The sequence below is a fragment of the Leucoraja erinacea genome, chromosome 22, assembly GCF_028641065.1.
Source record: "Leucoraja erinacea ecotype New England chromosome 22, Leri_hhj_1, whole genome shotgun sequence".
NCBI lineage: Eukaryota > Metazoa > Chordata > Chondrichthyes > Rajiformes > Rajidae > Leucoraja > Leucoraja erinaceus.
Window position 1 is genome coordinate 8,531,694 of NC_073398.1, and position 18,079 is coordinate 8,549,772.

The 18,079-nt window shown below is 45.1% G+C and overlaps 1 protein-coding gene across 2 annotated transcripts in view; it reads right to left on the reverse strand.

Moving 5' to 3' along the window:
* The window catches only part of LOC129707687 (phosphatidylinositol 4-phosphate 3-kinase C2 domain-containing subunit beta-like), a 177,868-nt gene that overhangs the window by 49,168 nt on the left and 110,621 nt on the right, over positions 1-18,079 (reverse strand). For both annotated transcript variants that reach the window (XM_055652882.1, XM_055652883.1), the window contains exons 19-23: positions 14,351-14,531; positions 13,371-13,478; positions 4,923-5,015; positions 1,975-2,104; positions 596-732 (exon numbers count right to left, since the gene is read on the reverse strand). In XM_055652882.1, coding sequence (XP_055508857.1) covers positions 596-732; positions 1,975-2,104; positions 4,923-5,015; positions 13,371-13,478; positions 14,351-14,531 — 649 coding nt within the window. The remainder of the gene's footprint in view (positions 1-595; positions 733-1,974; positions 2,105-4,922; positions 5,016-13,370; positions 13,479-14,350; positions 14,532-18,079) is intronic.

Here is an 18,079-nt window from a genome sequence, read left to right on the forward strand (position 1 = left end):
GTATGTGTACATACTTGGCCAATAAACGTATTCATTCGCATAGTATTATCTGATCTGATTGGATTGCATGCAAAACAAAGCTCTTCACTGCACTTCAGTACATATGACAATAATAAACATAAAAGTAGACCAGGGGAGCAGAAGAAAATCACATTGGCCAGACTTCCCACCATTGACTCCATCTATGGAACAAAGCTTTTCACTGTGCCTCACTACACATGATAATAATAATAATAATAATAATGTGAATTTCCTTGCTTGCTCAACATCCAACAAATGGTAAGTTCAGAAGTTTATGTCGTAGGAGCAGAATTAGACCATTCTGCACATTGAGTCCACTCTGCCATTCAAACATGGGTGATCTATCTTTCCCTCTCAACCCACATTCTCCTGCCTTCTCCCCATTCCCAAGAGATGGAATGAGAGAGAAAGAGAGAGAGAGGGAGAGAGAGAGCGCAGTGGGGCGAGGCATTAGTGATCTGAGTGGATTGTGGCTGACTCTCTGATCCCTTGAGATATTATGGGAAGATACTTTGCAAAAAGTGAGGGAGATGGATTGATCCTTGCATGAGATGATGTTTTAGTTAAAGCTCACCTTCTCGTGCTGCTCCTTGGTTGGGTTGTGCTCTTGGAACCAGTTTGAGAGTGTGTTGTCCTTGAATGGCCCAGTGATACCATACTTCATGTGGATCTTGGCAAGAGTCGTAGCACCAGGTATTATCTCCACCATTCCTGTAAGAAGTCCCATGTCTTGAGTGAGGTTACACAAAAAAGCCATCAACATTTTGAATAACATTGAGGATATGTGAGAAGAGCCCAGACTCGAACATTTGTCTACCTACCTTCTCCAGAGATGCTGCCTGACCTGTTGAGTTATTCCAGCACTTTGTATCTTTTTTCGTAACCCAGCGTCTGCAGTTCCTTGTTTCTACTTTCAAATAACTTTAAGTGGATTGACTTCTACAAAATGGTAGTCAATTAAGGTAACATATTTCTATCATGGCTTTTCCTTTTAATTGACTCCACACCGAACGTCAATCACCCATTTACACGCGTTCTATGTTATCTCACTTTTTCATCTACTCCCTACGTATTAGATGCACTTTACAGAGGGCCAATTAGCATACACGTCTGCACGTCTTTAGGATGCAGGAGAAAACTGGAACACTTGGAGGAAACCCATGTGGTCACAGGGAGAACGTACAAACTCCCCACACAGTCAACACCCAAAGTCAGGATTGAAACCAGGTCTCTGGCACTATGAGGGAGCAGCTCTACCTGCTGTGCCACAGTGCCAATCATTTTATAATCGTTTTTTATTGCTTATGGAAAGATGGTACAGTCAATAAATAGTGGCTTATCTTCTTACACATAAACTTGATCTAAGCAACTTCAACCTTTTGGAATATAATGCTTAATATGTGTCCACTGTTGTATTCATTGCCTGATCTTTGGCTCCAATGTCCAACATGTGAGGTTGTGTCCAATCTGCCAATTTTTCTTTTGCAAACATTGAACACAAGCACAAGATGTTGCTGAGGTTACACTTGGAGCATTCCGTGTTCAGTTCTGTTCACCTGCTCTGTAGAATATGCCATTAAGCTGGAAAGGCTGCAGAGAAGATTTAGAACGGTGTTGCCATGGCTGAGCTACAGTATGGGGAGAGTTTGGGCAGACTATGACTTTATACTGATGCATGGACTTGATGGGCCGAAAGGCTTGTTTCCATGCTGTATCTTTCAATAAAACTAGTATGAATGTGATCGATGGTTGGTGCGGACTCAATGGGCCGGAAGGCCTGTTTCCATGCTGCGCCTTTCAGACATTCAAAACTGGATGGATGGAATGGTCTGCTATTCGTGTGAGAAGTATGATGTGGTGAATATGATATAACCTCTTCATCATTGTAACTTTGGGGGTTAAACTCTGAACATAATCCCTCGTGGTGGGAGGAGAGCACACAGTAGCACTGACCTCTCATTCCTCCGGTCGAGATGCACCTGTAGATGATCATGCTCATGTCCAGGCCCTCCTGGCACCAGATGCGGTCCATGAGTTTCACAATCTGCAGAACCAACATGTCCTGTCGTAGGTCATCTCCTGTCTGGCAAGAGGCAAAGGTCAAAACCAATTAGTTCAACAAACCATTAGAACTAGTGATCACCTTCCCCCATCCCCCACCCTCATCCCACCATGGGATTGTCCTTGGGGAAAACTTGCAAAAGTGTACATAAATAACAATACAGGTCATCAATAAGATCAGGAATGTGTTGTGGGACGGTTAGATTGCAGGGGATCCAGGGAGAGCTAGCCGACAGGCTTGAGAATTGGCTTCATGGAAGGCAGCAGGGGATAATGTTGGGGGGTTGGTTTTCAGACTGGAGGCCTGTGATGAGTGGCGTGCCTCAGTGATCGGTGTTAGGCCCATTGTTGTGTGTGGTGTATGTCAACAATTTGGATGAGGATGAACAAGGCATGATCAGTAGACCTTGTCTCCATGGACTTCAGCAAGACCTTTGATCAGGTTCGGCAAGGTCCGGCTTCTCTTGAAGGTTAGATCGCACGGCATCCAGGAAGTGTTAGCTTACTGTGTAGAGAATTGGCTTCTTGGTAGAAAGTGGAGGGTGATGGTGGAAGGTTGTTACTGGAAGTCTGTGACTAGTGGTGTGCCTTAGGGATCGGTCTGAGCCCATTGCTGTTTATGGTTTATATCAGCTTTCTGGATGAGAATGTACAATGTACAGCCATTATTGAATGGTGGAGTAGTCTTGATGGGCCGAATAGCCTAATTCTTGTGCTATCACGTATGACCTGGGGATCATGAATGTAGCCTTCTCGTGGTGATCCCTGGAAGCGACAACACGATGCACTCTGTGACGCGTCGGGCGACAATTCTGTCAACATGTTGGACGATGACAGAAGCCAACAGCGAGCTCCATCGTCTGACACACACGCGAACGAACTTATGACCTTAAGACCTTAAGACCTTATGACCATTACAGGAAAGATTTGGAGGCTTTGGGGAGGATGCAGAAGAGGTTTACCAGAACTGCAGATTCTGGTTTACACAAAAGATAGACATAAAGTACTAGAGTAACTCAGCGAGTCACCCATCCGTTTTCTCCAGAGATGCTGCCTGACCCGCTGAGCTACTCCATCATTTTGTGCCTACCTTTACCAGAGTGATGCTTGGATTGGAGAGTATTAGTTATAAGGGGTGATTGGACAAACTTGGATTGGTTTCTTTGGAATGTCAAAGGCTGAGGAAAGACCCGATAGCAGTATGTAAAATTATGAGAGGCGTTGATTAGGAAGGCAGTCAGAAGCACTCTTCCAGGGTGGAAATGACAAAGACTACAGGCCATAGCGTTAAGATGAGAGAGGCAAAGTTTAAAGAAGGTGTGTGTGGTACAAGTATTTTTTTATGCAGGTAGTGGGTGCCTTGAACGCGCTGCCAGGGCTGGTGGTTCAGGCAGATATGATAGTGGTATTGAGCAGGTTTTTCGATAGGCGCATGGATATGCAGGGAACGGAGATATGTGGATCACGTGCTGGCAGAGGCAATAGTTTACTTAGGCATTATGTTTAGCACAACCATTGTGGGCCGAAGGGCCTGTTCCTATTCTGCACTGTTCCATATTCTATGCTCTATGTTCTATGCTCTATCTTCTATGAAGTAGGTGTTACATCTGCAAGGAATGAACACTGGCTTCATAGCTTTACCTTTACAAGTAGATCTCTTGGTACACGAGTTGATGGAGATGCTATTTAGTCATAGAGTCATATAACGTGGAAACAGGCTCATCAGCTCAACTTGCCCACACCAACCAACGTATCGCATCTACACTAGTCTCACTAGCTTGTATTTGGCCCATATCCCTCTCAACCTGTCCTATCCATGTACCTGTCTAATTGCTTCTTAAACGTTGTGATAGTCCCAACATCAACCACTTCCTGCGGAAGCTTGTTCCGTACACCCACCATCCTTTGCGTGAATAAGTTACCCCTCAGATTCCGATAAAATCATTCCACCTTTACAAACCTATGCCCTCTGGTCCTCCATTTCCCCCTCTGGGCAAGAGTCTCTATGCGTCCACTCGATCTATTCCTCTCATGATGTTCTACATCTCTATAAGATCATCCCTCATTCTCCTGTGCTCCAGGGAATGGAGTCCCAACCTGCTCAATCTCTCCCTATAGCTCAGATTCTCAAGTCCTGGCAACATCTTTGTAAATCTTCTCTGCACCCTTTTCAACAATTTGGTTGCAATTAAGATGTTATTAGTCTTCAGATTAGCCCACAGTCCCATGAAATGAATGTCATACAGGGAATGTATGCAAACAGAAGAATTTTCTTGGTATTTTATATATTTAAAGGTTTCAAAGGTTTCAAAGGTCTTTCATTGTCATGTGTACCAATTAAGGTACAGCGATATTCGTATTACCATACAGCCATACTAAAAAAATCAACAAGACACACAACTACATAAAAGTTAACATCAACATCCACCACAGCAGATTCCCCACATTCCTCACTGTGATGGAATCTTCTTCGCTCATTTTTCTTCCGCGGTCGGGGCAGTCGAACCATCCGTTGAGGTGGTCGATGCTCCCGCAGCTGGCGGGAAGAAACCGGAGCACCCGGAGAAAACCCACGTGGTCACAGGGGAGAATGTAAAGCTTCCCGTAGTCAGGATCAAACCTGGGTCACGGGCGCTGTGAGGCAGCAGCTCTACCGCTGCGCCACCGTGACGCCCCATCATTCTAACCCACCCTCACACTTTGGGCCTGTTGCTGTGATCAACTTGCATAAATTGTCAGCAGAACAACACAGCTGTTATTTTACAACTAATTATCTTTGAATTAGTAGTTGTTTCAAATGTGGCATCATTAAAACTTAACGAACGCCATTCATGTCCTACCTTGCATATCACATTGATATTTTTCCCCAAAGGTTCGGCATTGATAAAAGAAATTTTCAAAGGAACAGCATTTGATGTGAAATACGAACAAACCTGTTCACAAACAAAAACAGGTGAGAATATTAATATTGCATGGAAAACTTGTTACAGATTAATTTTTGACGCTGTTGAAGGTATCATTTGGAAATAGAAAATATACCAGTGCTGGATTACTTTAACAACCAACTAAGATAAATTGTGTAGAACGGGACTGCAGATGCTGGTATATAACGAAGCTAGACACAAAATGCTGGAGTAACTCAGCGGGTCAGGTAGCATCCATGGGGAAAAAGGATGGGTGACTTTTCTGGTTGCGACCCTTCTTCAAAGGGAGAGATTGAAGAAGGTTATGGACCCGAAATATCACCCTTTAATCTCTCCCTGCACGGGAGACCCGACCTTTTCTTTGTCGGGTCTCCGTTGTCGTTGGGGCTGCAACGAGGAGCGGCCTCCAACAGGAGAAGACCGGGGGCTCTGGTGCCGACGACACACCTCACCGTCGCGGAGCTGGCCGAGTCCAGAGCGGTACTTGGAGCCTGCGGCCCACCCGCTTCGAGTTAACTGCGGCACCGGGAGCCCGCGGGTCCCTGGATTTTTTCAGGGCTCTCGCTACGATTCTCCCGCCCGAACGGGGTAAGAGCTCCTGGAGCGGGGCCTGACATCAGCCCCGGCGGCTTGGAATGGCCACGGGACTCTGCGAGCGCACGCCGGGGGCTCTAACATCAAGACCCGGTGTACGTTGCATCACCCATCGTGGCTTTAATGGCCGCGGGACAATCGCCATCGCCAGACGGGGCTTGACTTTGACTCTGACATCGCAGTGGAGATAAGTTTTTTGGCCTATCAAAGCGATGTGATGATGTTTTATGTAAATTATTGTTGTGTCTTGGGTCTATTTGTTTGTAATGTATGGCTGCAGAAACGTCATTTCGTTTGGACCTCAAGGGGTCCAAATGACAAATAAATTGAATCTAATCTAATCTAAACCACACATCTCTGTCCTCCTGTTCCTGCGGACTTCCGCCGCTGGAAGTATAGGATTTTGGTGTGTGTGCTTTATCATCATTCCTTACAATGCTGTGTATGACAGTGATCACAACTTCTACTGAAGTGTGGATGGCCGTTGGCTCGCTAGAAGCTCATCTGCTCTTTGACGGGTCTTGTTTTTGGTCCTGCTGGGGGTCCACAGCCCCCTCCTCACCTGACAAAGTAGGTGCGGGAGATGGTTTAGTCACCGACTATCCGACCATGGAGCAGGCAGCACAGGATTACATGGTACCTGTGTGAGGGGGAGCTCCCCCCGACCTGACCTGACCTAACACAATAATTAAATTGGTGTTATACCTCTTCCATCTAACTTAATAGCTCAGTGGTTTAAACTCTTGTCGGAGATAGTACTTTGAAGGGCCTGTCCCACTAGGCCGTCATTTGCGTGTAATTTACGTGACATCATTTACGCGTCACGACACACGACGCGCGCGATGTGACCTGCACGTGATGCGCGCACGGTGCACATTACGCACGCACGGAGCGCGATGAGATAGGCAGTGACGTGCGGCGTTGCAGGATTTTGTGATGTACAAAATCTTCGGGCACCATCTGCGTGCGACAGGCTCTTTACTCTCTCAGACAAGTGTTCTGCAAACCCTCTCTCCCTGCACCCCCTCTGCACTTTGTACCTTGTCATACCTCTAGTTTCCCCCTCCCCTAACTCCCAGTCTGAGGAAGGGTCTTTGACCCAAAACATCACCTATTCCTTTTCTGCAGAGATGCTGCCTGACAACGCTGAGTTACTCCAGCACATTGTGTCTATCTTGGTTTTATTTATCACTGCATCAAGTTAATCTCAAGTTAATCTCAGAAAAGGCACCTCATTTCACCCACTAACAAATTAATTCTAGCATCTCCTTTCAACTCAGCATCAAGAGCAAAGGCTGTGAAACTGAAGTAATTTTGTTTTAAGCTCGGCCTTAAAAGCTATTACAGTGTTATAATTTATTTCCCCTGTGACCTCTGCCAGACATCAGAGAATGTGAATCATTGCAATCACCGCACGCTGCAGTGGCTTTCGATGTATGTTTAGATTTATAAATTCAGCAATCAACTCCATGGAGTTAATATGGACACTTAACCCTTACGGTAAACAGAGTCATAGAGTCAAACAGTAATACAGTGTGGAAGCAGGCCCTCACGCCCAACCTGCTGACACCGGCCAACATGCCCCAGCTACAGTAGTCCCACCTGCCAGCATTTGTTCCATATCCCTCCTAACCTGTCCTATCCATGTGCCTGTCTAACTGCTTCTTAAATGTTGCGATAGTCCCTGCATCAACTACCTCCTCTGGCAGCTCGTTCCATAAGTGTGAAATAGTACTTTTGTTGCAATCATTTCCCATCTGTTGGGTTCCAGCGGGAGATTAGTTTAGTTTATTATTGTCACGTACAGCGACAAGCTTTTATTAGACGACACATGAATCCAATCTTGTCGTCCACGGTGCACAGATAAAGAATAAATGGGACAGCATTTAGTGCAAGATAAAGTCTAATAAAGTCTGATTAAAGATAGTTCAAAGGTTCTCTAATGAGTGTAGGTGGGAGGTCGGGGCCGCACTCTAGCTGAAGAGCGGACGGTTTAGTTGACTGATAGCAGCTTGGAAGAAACTGTCCCTGAATCAGGAGGTGTGAGTTTTCACATTTCTCTACATCTTGCCAGATGGGAGAGGGGAGAAGAGGGAGTGACCTGGATGAGATGAGCAGGGTCCTTGATTATGCTGGTGGCCTTGCCGAGGCAGCGCGAAGTGTAGATGGAGACAATGGAAGGGAGGTTGGTTTGCGTGATAGTCTGTGCTGCGTCTACAACTCCCTGCAATTTCTTGTGGTCTTGGATGGAGCTTTACCCAAGCCAGTGTGTGATGCATCCCGGTAAAATGCTTTCTACGGCATATCCGCAGAGGATGTCATTGCCCTTACTGCAGACCGGGAAGCTGGCAAGTTTTGATCCAGCTAAACTTTAGACAAATTGTAAAAAATGACTAGATCAAAGTAAGATAAATCTGTTCATTTTTAGCTTGGCTCATTTCATATTCCACTCGCCAGAGTCAGATAAGACTCAAATCCAAAATCTCTGGTGCTGATTTAATACAGTTCAGTGGGGTGCTACCTTGTTTTGGTTACAGACTCTCTTAATGCTGGTCCCAGAAGCAGATCTGCAATCAGTTATTACATTGCGGAATTATTGCCACCATGGAGGCCAAGTCAATTGATTTTTTAAAATGCAGAAATGGATAGATTATTGATTGATAAGGGTGTCAATGGTTATGGGGAGAAGGCAGGAGAATGGGGTTGAGAGGGAATGCCTGATCAGCCATGTGTGAATGGTGGAGTAGCTTTAATGGGCCAAATGGCCTCATTCTGATTCTATCACATATGTATTTACAATCACTCAACTCTTTTTTACAGGACTTTATCTTGCACTAAACATTATTCACTTTATTCTCTATCTGTGCACTGTGGACAGTTTGAGACTTTAGACTTTAACGATACTGAGCGGAACAGGCCTTTTGGCCCACTGAGTCCATGCCGACCAGTGATCACCTTGTACACTAGCCACCCCACACATTAGGGATATACAGGTTTGTAGGTTAATTGGCAATGGTAAAATTGTAATTACAATTCTACCAATGCCAATTAGCCTACAAACCTGTATATCCTTGTACTTTACTCTCTCAGACAAGTGTTCTGCAAACCCTCTCTCCCTGCACCCCCTCTGCACTTTGTACCTTGTCATACCTCTAGTTTCCCCCTCCCCAGACTCTCAGTCTGAAGAAGGGTCTCGACCCGAAATGTCACCTATTCCTTTTCTGCAGAGATGCTGCCTGACCACGCTGAGTTACTCCAGCACTTTGTGTCTATCTTGGTTTTATTTATCACTGCATCAAGTTAATCTCAAGTTAATCTCAGAAAAGGCACCTCATTTCACCCACTAACAAATTAATTCTAGCATCTCCTTTCAACTCAGCATCAAGAGCAAAGGCTGTGAAACTGAAGTAATTTTGTTTTAAGCTCGGCCTTAAAAGCTATTACAGTGTTATAATTTATTTCCCCTGTGACCTCTGCCAGACATCAGAGAATGTGAATCATTGCAATCACCGCACGCTGCAGTGGCTTTCGATGTATGTTTAGATTTATAAATTCAGCAATCAACTCCATGGAGTTAATATGGACACTTAACCCTTACGGTAAACAGAGTCATAGAGTCAAACAGTAATGCAGTGTGGAAACAGGCCCTCACACCCAACCTGCTGACACTGGCCAACATGCCCCAGCTACAGTAGTCCCACCTGCCAGCATTTGTTCCATATCCCTCCTAACCTGTCCTATCCATGTGCCTGTCTAACTGCTTCTTAAATGTTGTGATAGTCCCTGCATCAACTGCCTCCTCTGGCAGCTCGTTCCATAAGTGTGAAATAGTACTTTTGTTGCAATCATTTCCCATCTGTTGGGTTCCAGCGGGAGATTAGTTTAGTTTATTATTGTCACGTACAGCGACAAGCTTTTATTAGACGACACATGAATCCAATCTTGTCGTCCACGGTGCCCAGATAAAAAATAAATGGGACAGCATTTAGTGCAAGATAAAGTCTAATAAAGTCTGATTAAAGATAGTTCAAAGGTTCTCTAATGAGTGTAGGTGGGAGGTCGGGGCCGCACTCTAGCTGAAGAGCGGACGGTTTAGTTGACTGATAGCAGCTTGGAAGAAACTGTCCCTGAATCAGGAGGTGTGAGTTTTCACATTTCTCTACATCTTGCCAGATGGGAGAGGGGAGAAGAGGGAGTGGCCAGGATGAGATGAGCAGGGTCCTTGATTATGCTGGTGGCCTTGCCGAGGCAGCGCGAAGTGTAGATGGAGACAATGGAAGGGAAGTTGGTTTGCGTGATAGTCTGTGCTGCGTCTACAACTCCCTGCAATTTCTTGTGGTCTTGGATGGAGCTTTACCCAAACCAGTGTGTGATGCATCCCGGTAAAATGCTTTCTACGGCATATCCGCAGAGGATGTCATTGCCCTTACTGCAGACCGGGAAGCTGGCAAGTTTTGATCCAGCTAAACTTTAGACAAATTGCAAAAAACGACTAGATCAAAGTAAGATAAATCTGTTCATTTTTAGCTTGGCTCATTTCATATTCCACTCGCCAGAGTCAGATAAGACTCAAATCCAAAATCTCTGGTGCTGATTTAATACAGTTCAGTGGGGTGCTACCTTGTTTTGGTTACAGACTCTCTTAATGCTGGTCCCAGAAGCAGATCTGCAATCAGTTATTACATTGCGGAATTATTGCCACCATGGAGGCCAAGTCAATTGATTTTTTAAAATGCAGAAATGGATAGATTATTGATTGATAAGGGTGTCAATGGTTATGGGGAGAAGGCAGGAGAATGGGGTTGAGAGGGAATGCTTGATCAGCCATGTTTGAATGGTGGAGTAGCTTTAATGGGCGAAATGGCCTCATTCTGATTATGTCACATATGAATTTACAATCGCTCCACTCTTTTTTACAGGACTTTATCTTGCACTAAACATTATTCACTTTATTCTCTATCTGTGCACTGTGGACAGTTTGAGACTTTAGACTTTAACGATACTGAGCGGAAACAGGCCTTTTGGCCCACTGAGTCCATGCCGACCAGTGATCACCTTGTACACTAGCCACCCCACACATTAGGGATATACAGGTTTGTAGGTTAATTGGCAATGGTAAAATTGTAATTACAATTCTACCAATGCCAATTAGCCTACAAACCTGTATATCCTTGTAATGTGGAAGAGAAAAATCAGAGCTCCCAGAGAGAGCCTGCGATCTCCACACACAGTTCAAGATTGAACCCGGATCTCTGGCACTGTAAGGCATCAACTCTACCGCTGCACTCTTTAATCATGAACAGCCTTTCCGCTGACTGGACAGCACAAAACAAAAATGACTTTTCACATTATTTGGTACATGTGACAATAAACTAAACTAAATTAAACGTTGATAAATGCACAATGTAAATGATACCCGGTTAATTTGTAATAGTAATATTTGTAAAAAACACTGAATATTTTACATGGTTTCGTTTGGTTGGTGATGGAACATTGGAACGGTATCTTGGACAGCTTTTTTCTCCCCCTATTCATCTGAATTAGGAATTGAACTTGCCATCACACATCATGATCAGACAGTGCAACTTCCGGCAGCCCCTCACCCTAACTTTGCATCAGCCCATTTGGTGCAGCGAAACTCACAAGTGGTGGAGTCTTTTTTTTGTAAACCAGCATCTGCAGTTCCTTGTTTCTACATTCTGACTGCCCCAGTGCAAAATCTCCTCAAGGTATGCTCGCTTCGAAGACGTTCTCATCCTCTCTCTGACAGGAGTACTGTGAGACCCCCCTCTCACTGCTCCAACTACCAGCTGTCCAGCCTCTCCACTATACAAGCTTTCTCCCCTCTCCTCACCTCCCACAATCAGTCTGAAGAAGGGTCCCGACCCGAAACATCGCCTGTTCATTCCTTCTGCAGATGCTACCTGACCCCTTGTGCATGGTGCCCACCATTTTGTATTTAGTTCCAGATTCCAAAATCTGCAGTTCTTGTGCCTTAGCAGATGTCTATTCACTTCTGAATCGGCAGCCGTGAGTTCAAATCCCAACCCAGGACTTCAGTCGCTAAGCCAGGCCAATGTTTCAATGCAGTAATGAGTGAGGGTTGTATTGCCTGAGGGCTGGGTATGTTACAGCAGGAATCCCAATGTACAATTAACCTAGATGCACATAAAATTGATGCTGCAGCTTAATGATCATGCTACAATCTCCTGACTGCAGCAATCATGCTGTTTACTGTTTTGCTGAATGTCTACAGGGTTCAATTAAAGATGATCGTGTACTTGTGGCGTAGTGCTTTCTCAAATCCCACCGCCTGCTTCTCCCACAGTCTTTAGTGATTCACAAGTGTCAATTGGCATACACCTGCAGTGTTTCCAATCTTCCTTGTATATTTGGGCTAAGATGCAAAAGAATGAAGGGAAAGACAGCCCAGTTTAAATAAAGACATGTTCTCCAGGGACATATTATGTTTTGGTATATTTAACATTACAATGAGATATTCATTGTGATTGAATCGCACCCTGCTTTCACATTCACTCCTCTTCTTTCCCTGGCACCATTTTGTCTCCTTTACACCTCCAGTCTTTGTCACCTCATCTACCCATCTGTGAAACAAGACTACTCCCACCTGTATCCACCTATCACTTGCCAGGCTTTGGCTCGCCCCCACCTCTCTTCCAGCTTTCCTCCCCTCACTACGATCAGAATGAAGAAGAGTTTTGACCCAAAACATTGTCTATCCGTGTTCTCCAGATGTGCTGCCTGGCCCATTGAATTACTCCAGCGCTTTGTCTGTTTTGCTCACGATTCCAGCATCTGCAGTTCCTCGTGTCTCCAAATACTCAGTGTCTGGGTCAAACAATTGAATCAGTGATCTTGTCTCCCAGGAGACATGTGGAGCCTCTCTAACAACCCTTCCTTTTTCCAGTGGTCAGATATAGTATCTGCACTGGTCCAACCAACAACCAAAGACAAGTTATTGGGCAAAGAGAACACAAAAGTGCTGGAGTAACTCAGCGGGTTAGCCAGCATCCCTGGAGAACACGGATAGCTAACATTTCAAGTCGAGATCCTACTTCAGACTCAAAATCCAGGTTGGTCTGAACTGGGAGGTCTGGAACTGGAGCTGGAACCCATCAGGTACAACATACCCTGGCTGTGGAATCGCAGAGGGGGAGCAGTGAGCGAGGCTCTCACAGAGCCACCATCATGGGGAGGAGAGCTTCATAGGCATACGTTGACGAGATTGCACAGTAGAGCAGACAAAATGAAGGAACAAAGAACTGCAAATGCTGGTTTATACCATAGCTAGACCCAAAGTGCTGAAGGAACTCAGCAGGTCAGGCAACATCTCTGGAGAAAGACACAAAATACTGGAGAAACTCAACGGGACAGGCAGCATCTCTGGAGAGAAGGATTGGGTGACGATTCCGGTCGAGACCCTGCCTCGGGTAGGTTGATGTTTTTTGGGTCTGAAGAAGGGTCTCGATGCAAAGCATCACCTATCCACGATCTCCAGAGATGCTGCCTGACCCGCTGAGTTACCCCAGAGTTGTGTGTCCTTTTGTCCCAGCATCTGCAGCTCTTCATTTCTCCAAGTTAATGGCTGTCTGGTTTCTGATCTGATTTCCTGTTCCCGTAACATTCAAAAATAAGAAATTTAAAAGAACATGAGATATAGAAAGCGAAAGACCGTGCAGTTATTTCAAGGTTTCGACGACCACTGTTATCACTCTGAAGCAGCAGCGGTTTGTTAGCAAGAGAACGTACGCTAACATCAATTCCTTTCACGGCAAATGTAGGGTTCAATGGAAGATGACAAACTTGCTCTTGGTAGAAGAATTTCTCTATTTCTTCAAGTTCTTTTGCCAATACAGTCTGCAACGTAAGAAAGGAGATTTAAACATTTGTCATCCTTTTTATTTAAGGCTAAAGAAAAAAAAACGAAAAAAAAAAACGAATAGACACAATATGCTAAAGAAGTGCTGGAGTGACTCAACGGGTCAGGCATCATCTCTGGAGAACATGGACAGATGATGTTTCTGGTCATGACCCTTCTTCATTCTGTGAACAATCAATGTTCTCCAGAGGTCCTGGCCTGACCCACTGAGTTACTCCAGCATTTTTAGTTTAATTTAGAGATAAGGCATAGCAACAGGCCCTTCGGCCCAACGAGTCCACTCTGACCACCGATCACCCGTTCACACTAGTTTTATGTAATCCCACACACTAGGAACAATTTCGGAGGCCAATTAGCCTACAAGCCTGCATATCTTTGGGATGTGGAATGAAACCAGAACCCCCAGAGGAAACCCACGCAGTCACAGGGAGAAAGTGCAAACTTCACATCCAGGCGGCCCCTAGTTCCTGACCTCCCATCTTCCTTATTGGAGACCATCGAGCTATCTTTAATTGGACTTTACATCACACTAAACGTTATTCCCTTTATCCTGTATCTGTACACTGTGGATGGCTTCATGTATAGTCTTTCCACTGACTGGGTAGCGCGCAACAAAAACGCTTTTCACTGTACCTCAGTACACGTGATTATAAGGTAAACTAAATCAATCTGAGTTCAAGAACGAAGCTGGGTCTCTGTTGCTGTGAGTTCAGCGACTCTACCATTGTGTTTTGGTCAACCTTCCAGCATCTTCAGTTCCCATTGAAAATGGTTTCCTTGGTACATTACATTACAGAGGTAGAGTCAGCATTTACAAAAGATGTCATGTCACATATCCGCTTGCACTCACCATGCGTTTAGAAGGTTCCGCTGTCCGGACTTTATCAGCAACCTCCCCCAGCTTTGCAACGAGCTTGGTTTCTTTGTCAAATTCCTCTTGCATGGCCTGTCCCGAGCAATGGAGAACAGCTGCTAACAGCTGGCTGTACCTGCCCTTGAACTGAGAGTCGGCTAAGCCATCCTTCAGTAACCTGGAGAGAGACTTTAGACTTTAGAGATACAGCATGGAAACAGGCCCTTCGGCCCACCGAGTCCGCGCTGACCAGCGATCACCCCGTACACTAATACTATCCTACACACGCGGGATAATTTACATATCACAGAAGCCAACTAACCTACAAACCTTGTTCGGCTTTGGAGTGTGGGAAACCGGAGCACCCGGAGAAAACCCGCGCAGATCATGGGGAGAACATACAAACCCATGGTCAGGATCGAACCCGGGTATCTGGCACTGTAAGGCAGCAACTCTAATGCCCAGTGACACAGAGAACAATCTTAACGCAAAACTGCACCCGACCCGTTTCATTAATAGAATTACTCTGAAAATCAACCATACTGGAACATTGAACACAGAACAATACAGTATAAGACAGGCTCTTCGGCCCATAATGTCCATGATGAACATAATGCCATGACCAACTCTAATCTGCCTGCACATAATCATGTTCCCTGCACATCCACAAGCCTGTCCAAAAGCCTCTTAAACGGCACCATCATATCTGCCTCCACCACCACCCCTGGCAGCACATTCCAGGCACTCATCACCCTCTGTGTGTAAAGACCAGCTCTGTTCATCACCTTTAAGCTTTGCCCCTCTTTCCTTAAACGCTCCTTTCTAAAGCATCAGTACTGAACATTTGCTGCCAAATTTCATGATCGGCATTAAAATAAGATTGAACTCTCAAACACTTCAAAACAATGATCCCTAGAGTCACAGTCATACAGTATGGTAACAAGCCTTTCAGCCCAACTTGCCCATCCCAACCAAAACGCCCCATCTACACTAGTCCCAACCACCCGCATGTGGCCCATATCCTTCTAAACCTTTCCTAACCATGTCTCCAGCTTTCTCCCCCCATCACAATCACTATCACAATCACAAATGTCACTATCCATGTTCTCCAGAGATGCTGCCTGACCTGGTAGATTACTCCAGCACTTTGTGGCTGTTTTTGAAAAAACTGCATCCACAGTTCCTCATGTTTCCATCTTCAGAAATACAAGTAATTTTAATAATAACAACTACAAACAGGCTTCGCATTAACGCAGTGAAGCTGTGGACTAAATGCATTGCAAAAAACAAAGTGCCGCAGGAACTCAGCAGGACAGGCAGCATCTGGGGTAGGAATGGACAGATAACGTTTCACGCCAGGACACTTCTTCCCATACCCGAAATGTCGTCTGTCCATTCCCTCCACAGATGCTGCCTGACCCGCTGAGTTCCTCCAGCACTTTCTTTGTTGATCGGGATTCCAGCATCTGCAGTTTCTTGCGTCCTGACTAAATGCTATGTTTATTTTACAATGGTATTTAAAATCCTCTTTCAATCCTGCACCCTATTTAACTTCTCAACCCAAGCTATTCTGTAATTACACAGACAGGGTAGTTCAACTAAAGGCAATTACTCACACTAGGGATCATTGGCCTTTTATCAACAAGTAGCTGAAGGCTCAAAGAGACTTGGCACTAATAACAATGAGTAATTAAGATGACACATGGCCAATTGGCAGAATAACCCTTGAAAGGAAAAATTGAAAGTTGAAAGAATGACGAAGTGATTGCATCACCTAGTGTAAAGGTTAATTATGTTTTTGGACTGGTTTTCCGTTAAAATTCAACTTGTTGAAAATGCAGGGGTATTTAGTGAAACAAAAACTGTAAAAATCATCAGAGAGTCATAGAGTTGTACAACACGGAAACAGACCCTTTGGCCCAACTCGCCCATGCTGACCAAAGTGCAAAATCTAAGCTAGCCCCAACTGCCTATGTTTGGCCTATATCCCACTTGATTAGTAAGGGTCAGGGGTTATGGGGAGAGGGCAGGAGAATAGGGTTAGAGGGAAAGGTATATCAGCCACGATTGAATGGCGGTGCAGACATGATGGGCCAAATGGTCTCCTTCGAGAACCTATGAACTTACAAACTTGGATATTTTCTATCCATGTATCTGTCAAATGTATTTTAAATGGTGTTATAGTACCTGCCTCAACTACCTCCTCTGGTAGCTTGTTCTAAATACCCACTGAGTGTAAAAGTTGCCCCCCAGGTTCCTATTAAATCTCTTCCCCATCACCTTAAACCTGTGTCCTCTTGTTTTTGAAACCCATTCTCTGGATAAAAGATTTTACCAGCATCTGCAGTTCTTTCTTACTCCCTATGACCTTATTTGGGTTTGTGAATTAATTTTTTTCTACCTTCATCTAAAATTTAAGAAGTTCACCCCATCTATTCCTCTCATGATTTTATACATCTCCATAAGGTCACCCCATCAGCCTCCTACCCTCCGAGGAATAACATCCTAGCTTGGCCAAACTCTCCCCATAGCTCAGGCCCTCGAGTCCTGGCACCATCCTTGTAAATCCTCTCTGAATTCTTTCCACCGTAACAACTTCCTACCGCAGGGTGACCAAAACTGAACATAACACTCCAAATGTGGCTTGTGTAACAGTAACACCCCAACTTTTACGCCTTAGCCTCCTACGCTCCAAAGAATAAAGTCATAGCTTGCCCAACCGCTCCCTATATCACAGGCCCTGGAGTCCCGACAACATCCTCGTAAATCATCTCTGCACCCTTTCCAGCTTTCTGCTCAGACACCATCAGAGGAAGAGTTAATGTTTTGAGGTCTGTGATTATTTGTATTTGCTGAGTTATTTTCTGCACAGTGCAATCTGGGCAGGGTGCCATGTGTACAGTGGCAATCCAGGATGTACAGTGGCAAGCCAGGATGGCAATTCCTCAACTCTCACTGCACACGGATCCTCTCGAGTGGCATGGTTCGCACCTGTAGCTTTCAGCGCCAGCAAGACTTTAAAAGTCCTGGAGGACGAGGAAATTTGGCATGTCTCCAATGACTCTTACAAAAACCTCCACAGATGCATCATAGAGAGATTACTGTCTGATTCATCACAGTTTGGTTTTGGAACAGCTCTGCCCAAGACCGCAAGAAATTGCACTGAGTTGTGGATGTAGCCCAGTCCATCCCACAGAGCAGACTCCCCACCATCGACTCCGTCTACACTTCACGCTGCCTCGGGAAAGCAGCCAACATAATCAAAATCTTGTCCAACCCCAGTCATTCCTTCTTCACCCCGCTCCTGTGGGCAGAAGATACAGAAGCTTGAAACCGCCCACCACCAGACTCAGGAACAGTTTCTTGCCCCCTGTTATCAGGCTTCTGAACGGTCCTTACTTAAGCTAGGGTACTATCTAATTCACCTCTGCCCCATTTAGGGCATTGGACTTTGTCTCTGGAACTGATGCGCTACAATTCTGCACTCTGTTTCTTTCCCCTTTGCTCTACCTATTGTACTTGAGTTTGGTTTGGATTTTCCCACTACTCTCTGTGTAAAAATCTTGCCCCGCATTATCTTCCTTAGTAGAAACCTGAGAGGCAACTTTTTCACACAGGTGGGTATATAGAATGAGCTGCCAGAGGAGGTAGTTGAGGTAGGTACGCTAACAGTATTTTAACAAAATGCTTGGGCAGGTACATGGATAGTGAAGGTTTCGAGGGATT